We start from the raw sequence: 7233 nt of genomic DNA on the forward strand, positions 1-7233 counted from the left end.
TGATTAAGGATGCTTGCTGTGAGTAATCCCGCCAATTACTGTAGCTCCCCATTTATTGCCCACTTTTAGTAGTTGGCCTTTAGAGTCACTGTGGATTTATTTATTTATTTTTACCACGAAAACATATTACACCTCTATGGAGTTTCCATTTTTTCATGCTTATATTCTGACTGAACATGTGGAACAAAGCGGTGTCTCGCTGGCACTGAAGTATTTTAAATACTTTTAATGATCAGGCATTCAAATCCCCACTTTTATTTTGAAGGCGGTCTCAATCCGTGCGCCTTGACGCAGCAGCGTGGATCAAGTAGACTTTACTCTGACAGATGAGCCCTGAAAGTTGCCCCCGTCACGAGGAGCGGCTTATGCATTGAGGTCAGACCGTGTGGGGCAGTGAAGAGCCGGGAGATGACCTACCTGTGGGTTTCCGTAGCGGTGCTGGGGGTTTCGGTGCTCCTCAGCGAGCTGATCCGCTCCGCAGCGCGTGTGTTCCCGAGAGATTACCGGATTTACCTGCTGGAGGCGGCGTCCACATTCCAGCTCTGCTGCTGCACGCATGAACTCAAACTGCTGGGAGACTCGGCCCAGCTGGAGCTCAGTTACGGCCTGGCTCTCACCTACACGGTGACTCTAGTCCACTTGGTAACTTTCCAGGACGCGACCTGTAACCCCACCGCGGCTCTGGAAAGCGTGTGCCGCGGGACCCGCAGCTTAAGGGCGGCCGGCGTCCTTATTGTGCTCCAATTCGCAGCTGCCGTCGCCGCGCAGTCTTATGTCGCCTCCGTGTGGTCGCAGGGTCTCTCCGACATTCACCTGCAGCACCAGAGCACTGACTTCAGGTGCTTCGATCCCCTAGGCGGGACGCTGCTGGAGGCCGCGGTGGTGGAGCTGGCCTGCGCCTTCGTTTTCCAGGCTGCCTGCATGCACGTCCACAAACTGGACGAAAGACTCCAGGTGCACTTCATCGCTGCTGTTGTAACGGCAGCAGTTTATGCAGGTGTGTTAATGAGGGGCACTTCCTACTCTTCACAAGTCTAAACAAGTAAATGAAACCCCCTTTAAATAGAAAGGGTCACAGTTTGTGCCCCGTACACCCCACAGACCCGGAAAACTTTTTTTTTTCTTTTTTCTTTTTTTAATGTTAAGAACAATCCTGCACATGAATACTGGCAATCACCCTGCCATGGTTTCTGTCAGAATCATTGTACTGTCCTGGGAACCACAACATAGACCCACAAGAATCAAAATCTAAACGGCACAACTAAAATACTGATCACAATCCTACTAAATCCAGAATTTAAACCATCCTGTCAGCCTTTGTGCTTGCAAAAGTGCAATTATTAAATGCAGCAAGCATGCATATTTACCCTCCTCAGCATGTGGGTAAAAAGTGCAGATGGTTCCATGCGCATAAAGTAAATTAATTATTCTTCCATCTTTTGTTTTGTGCAGGTGGAGAGATTTCCGGAGCCATTTTCAACCCAGTATTGGCCTTCTCCGTTCAGTTCCCCTGCAGCGGCCACACCTACCTGGAGTATTGTTTTGTGTACTGGCTGGGACCAGTTTTAGGTAAGCAGCGGACTGGAGTCCACTCTTTATGATCTCACGTCCACTTTTAGATGTGAGAGTGGTATTTGTTGTCTTTTCTAACTCTCGGCAAATAAGATAACTGACTAAGAGCTCAGGACCGACCTGCTCTACAAGCTACTTCATGGTTCGATTAGGATGACTGTCCTCTAAATAAAGAAGCTTGGCCTGTCATTTAAATGCACGACTCATACCTGACATATGTCTGCTTGTTGTTACCAAAATAACTTCCTGTGTCTAACGTGTGTGTGTGCAGGCGTGGTGAGCTGCATCCTGCTGTTTGAGAAGATCATCCCTTTCCTGTTTGGTGGGAGTACCGTTGGGCTGGACGTTCCTGCCGTCCAGAAAAAGAAGACCCAGTAGGTGCGAGTGGGAAAAGCCGTGCCTGGTTTTAAAGCTTTTTATTCCTCATGTCTTAACGGATAACAGCAGCACAGCCAGCTTTTGTTTTTCTTTTGTTATTAATGCTGCACTGCAGGGTTGCCTCACCTTCAAAATGTCTGTGAACACATAAAAAACAATACACACTGTAATGTGTGGGTACTGTCAGGGTAAAACGCACTTTTACTGTCACTGAACAGCAAATGTCAGCTAAGATGTCAAATACACTGTTAGAAAGCTGGCAGCTAATCAGAACACAAAAGTGGCTTCAGTTTCTCACTAAAAGGTGACAAATGTGCTTCATACAGAGGCTCAAACCTGCTGTATATGCATACATATGCATTCTGTGGCTTAAGGTTGACCAAAAATCTTAATTCTTCTTTCTTCATGTGCAATTAAATGTTAGCTATAATGCGACTGCAGCTACCAAAAAGCATAAAATACACTAGCGTGCTTTTCTAGTTACCCTACATTTAACAGGAAAACACCCCTGGATATGCGCGGTTAGTGCCATTTTTATTAATAGTTTTTTTTCATGAATCTTATAGTCTTAAGATTTAAGCACAAATATTTAAAGTATTGCCAAAAAATAACGTGAAAATTGTCATAAGCACAACAACAATGAATGTATGCAGTATTATTATGCTGAATGTGTATTTGTGCTTATGTCATCGCACATGTGACGAAGCTGAAGAACAACAGAAGCACACCGATTTTAAAAATACGGACAAAGCACAAGCAGCTAAGTGGTTAATATGCAAACAAGTAGGTGTGATGGTGCACCTACTAAAATGTATCTTTTTCTCTATGCAGTCTGGTAGATTCATGACTTTTTGGGTTGTGGGCCATTAATTGGAAGCACTTTAATTATTTATGCTGCTCCCTTATTTCCCATGAGCGTCACCACAGCAGATGGATCCGGCTTGCACGACCCTTCCATTTATTTTGGTTTGGCACGCCATTAGGAGTACAATAGCCTGGGTCTGTTCTGGATTGTGGGAGCCACATTCCAACCTTTTCTTAAGCCTGATATTACTGATATCAGGACATGTTTTCAGAGTTGTGAAGAAAGATCCCCGGTTCGAGACCAGAAGAAGACTCCAATCCATTTGAGGTTGTGCCTGGAAGGTTATTCTGTGTATGGATCAGCTGTGGCAATCTCTCGTTAATAAGAGAGCAGCAGAAAGAATCTAAGACACATACAGCCACGTGCAATCTCCAAATGCCATAAAACAACATTATAAAAGTGTTTAATTCACTCTTATTGCCAAACTGGGTGTTGTTGGAGAAAAGGACTGCAGATGTTTGGTTTTATTAACCATGTTTTCAAAGCCTTAAACCTTCAGATGTCTTGCTTTTCTACTTCATGTAGCATGTTAAAGAAAACTGGACCTCAATTGTAGGACATGCTAATGGTGATGGTTGGTTTTGGGTGGTTTAATCTCACGTTTGGCTCGTTAACGCGTCTGTCTGGTAGTTTACTGTATTTAAAGGTTCAGGTGCTAGAATTATACTGTATGTGGTGCTGGTGGGACTTTGGTATTTTATTTTTGGGGCACAACACTGAATCTGAAGTTTCTGTGCATAAAGACAATTATCTTAAAAACCTCCTACAGTGCCAGTTTCTGATTGTAAAACTGGGATAATTATTTTAAATAAGAATGTGGTTAAAAACATTTGTCTGTGAACTAAATGTATAGTGGTTTTCTATAATGTTGTAATTTAAATGCAGTATTTTGATTAAAAATATGTCTGAAAAATGTTAAATGCTGTGTTTTTATTGGAAGGTGGCAGAGAAGTTTCCATGCAGACATTCGTGGGTCCTCGGATGAGGAATTGTAGTAATTTAGATCCAATTTGAGGATAAATAGGAAGACTAGCCAAACAAAAACTGCCTAGAATGTGTGTAGTGTAGTTTATATATCATACATACAGTAAATGTGTCATTTGGGGTCTTTTCATCAGTGAAACACACAACCAAGTGACGGTTAATCTCCTCTCTCTGAGGTTTGGATTATCAGAAACAGAGATCCAATAAAATGCCCCCACCTCCCATCCATGGCTCACATGGTGCTGGTTACACAACACGACCTTTGTGTCCTTTCCTCCGCCTCCGCCGCCTCCTCCTCTTCCTCAGGCGTCTCACACTCTCCAAACAAATGCCCAACACCAGCGTCTCTGTTTTTCCTCAGCGTGGATCATCGTCAGCGCAGAACAGATGACAAACATGTGACCTTCGGCCCCTCAGCCTGTTAAACGAATGCACGGCGTTCCTTTAGACCTGCTGCTTGGTTGACAGAGCGGCACGTGCTCGATGGTTTGTAAACAAGCTTCCTCCTGCTGACGTGATTACAGATTATCTCACAGTGTGCCGTTTTAGAAGAGTGGTGCTAAAGTTCACAGCCGCAACAAACTCCTCTGACCCTCTCTCATGACACGAGAGATTATTTTATCTCAGCAGCGTTTACGATGGTGACGAGCAGCTTTATGTGGCTCTGAGCTTTAAGTGGACTTTCATGCTTTATTATGTAAAAGAGATACGAGTATCTGTGTGTCTGGCTGCTATTGATCCGGTGATCTTTTGGTCGGTAAGTGAACGCATAAACACAAACCAGACCACCAAATATTTGCAGCTGTGCCGTCTAATACTGGGGATCTTCAGAGAGCTCCCAAACTCTCTGATAAAGAACTTCTGAATTTTGGGAGAAGTTGTGAAGTATCTGTATGCTCATCTGTGCTGATTCAGAAGCCTTTCCTGTTTAAGAGAAAGTGACTTAAGCTGGAGATGGAATAATTAGTAATAATAATAACAACTATAATAATACATTTTATTTGAAGGCGCCTTTCAAAAACCCAAGGTCACCTCACAAAAAAAGACAAAAGGAGCAATAGTCATAAAATACATAAAATAGTCATTAGTGTGACAGTCATGTGAAGGATCTGAACTGCTTTTATATTATGGGCCTATTAGACGCGTCAACACAACAGATTTAACAAAGCTGTTTTTAAACCTTGGTTGTCTGTACTTTAGGACCAGAAACCTCCAGGTCGGGGCTTTTGATTTTCCCCAAAGTCAGCGGTAAAACCCACAGTGAGACAATTTATCTGTCACTGTGACCTACGTCTGTGGAAAAGGCATCCTGAAGAGCTGACCCTAACCCCTTTATATATTAATGTTTATTTAAGCTAAACAATAAAATGTCAGATGTAGCAAAAATGACAAATTAAAGCTCATATATGCAAATTTATATTTAATTACTTTTTTAAAATTTCCACAAGGTTCGATAAACACTCCAGGTTTAGACTGCTTTATTATACATTGTGCTTTATCATATTTATTTAATGTTTTCAGGGAGTCTCTTCTTCCTCAGTTCAGTTTTTAATGTTTTTCTATGGTGGGCTCAGTATTTATTTATTCTTATCTGTGTTTGTGAGGCAGGGAGGTCAAGGGCTTTTTGGTACATGTTCATGTCTTGTTAGCAGCTCAAACAACAAAGGGTGCAACTGCAACTCGTTTCTAGCCTGTTTTTATTTTCTTATGTATCATTTATGTATTTTAAGCGTTATAAGGGTCAGCTGTTTGTGCATGTTTTGCATTTGTAAAACGAGCACAGTCGACATCAGGCTTAAAACCCATTTTATTATGACAAATGTACAAGATCGGATTCATAAGAAATAACAGTAAAGTTAACAAAAAAAAAAAAAAATGTAGGGAGCAGACAAAACATCACCAACCAGTCTACGAGGATCTATACACAGTGGACAGGGTGTCTTTCCTCCCAGATTCATCATGAGGTAAATAGGAAACGGTTAACACTTCAGTCATTGGCACAGACCTTTCTCTTTATTAAGCTTTTATTTCTCTCCATCCCTATGCAGGTCTCGCTACGGGTTATTTCATAACCATGAGATACACATTTATACATTCTCCTTATCTCTGTGGAGAATATAAACAGGGTTACACACAGCACACAGACACTCCTTTGCTCCGTCTCGACCCATCAGGACACGCACCTCCGTTACGTCTGTAGAACCGGGTTTCTATATTCTGCCCAGCTAATCTAAAAGCTAAATATCGTGTATAGACGCCTATGCTGTGCAAGCGGCACGTATAGGTTTTTGTCTTGGAAGTCATATTTTGGCCGTGGCCAGTATCAAAACGGTATGATAAATAGAGTGGTTTATCCTCTGAAGACCATGCTGAGACTAATTTACAAAATATTTTACAAACAGGCTTCACTCCCTCTCAGTCCTTGATTATTTTCCACGGCGACGTCCCGTTCTTCCCCCTCGAGCTTCTGTAACACGCCTTTAGCAAGTCAGCGCATGCTTACCCCGTATGCAGTTTCACTGCAAATTAACACGCCTACTTCACGAGTCCCTCAGCACAAATGCACCAGGTCAGGAGATCCTGAAAGCATGCCAGAGTTTTTTTTTTTGCGATTTTCTTACAAAAACTGTTGTGCCAATATTACTTCCCTACAAAAGAAAACTATAAGAAACTCATGCAATCCCAAAGAATTGCTCGATATATTTTTCCATGGTTAAAAAAATGCCTCTAAATATATTACAGCAAAAACTACAGATATACACACAGACTGGTTCCAGCAGAGGTCAGTGAAGTCATTGGTTTGCCTTTTTCCCCCCTGTTCCCCTGCAACCCGACACATCGCTTTAAAACTATTTGGTTTTCATGATCCTGATCTGATCCGAACCTGAGCTCAGGATTATGGAAACGGCTCATGTCAGAGGAAACAGGAAGATCCAGGGGAGTGGAATAAGAGAGAAAACAGGCTTTCAGAGCCGAGTGTTGTTTATAACGAAGGAGTATTATGTCTACATTAAAAAATATATATATATTCAAAGGATGCTTTTAAAAAGTCAAACCAGGGAGTTATTTTGCTTCAACTAGGTGATCTTTTTCTGGATATTTTAACCCCATTCTTTAATGTAAACCCTAACACTCCTTCATCCATTTAAAGATACTAAAAATCTAAAGACCTGCAGGCATCTCCACCCACAAAGAAAATAAGACACTTTACATCATTTCCTCAAAGAGACAACAACAAATAAAGGTTTAGATATACAAAAAAATAGATTTACTGAAACCATGAATCACATGAAAGCGATGAGAAGAGGCTAGTCTGGATCAGGAGGGAAGGAGAGTTTCACCTTTTGATTTGGTTTCTCCAAACAAACTATAACCTGAAAGTTCAACCTCTGATGCTGATGGCAGTGCGCGTGTAGTTAAAATAATTATATATG

General features: G+C 41.9%; 1 protein-coding gene across 1 annotated transcript; it reads left to right on the forward strand.

The window, feature by feature from the left end:
- Positions 1-291: 291 nt before the first annotated feature.
- Positions 292-3711, forward strand: LOC146379584 (aquaporin-11-like). Its single transcript, XM_084940877.1, has 3 exons — positions 292-997; positions 1453-1569; positions 1844-3711. Exons 1-3 carry the CDS (start codon positions 409-411, stop codon positions 1948-1950), a joined length of 813 nt encoding a protein of 270 aa, XP_084797003.1. The 5' UTR covers positions 292-408; the 3' UTR covers positions 1951-3711.
- Positions 3712-7233: the final 3522 nt, after the last annotated feature.

This window comes from Perissodus microlepis, chromosome 10 (assembly GCF_051167445.1).
Source record: "Perissodus microlepis isolate ML-2025 ecotype Zambia chromosome 10, ASM5116744v1, whole genome shotgun sequence".
Classification (NCBI taxonomy): Eukaryota; Metazoa; Chordata; class Actinopteri; order Cichliformes; family Cichlidae; genus Perissodus; species Perissodus microlepis.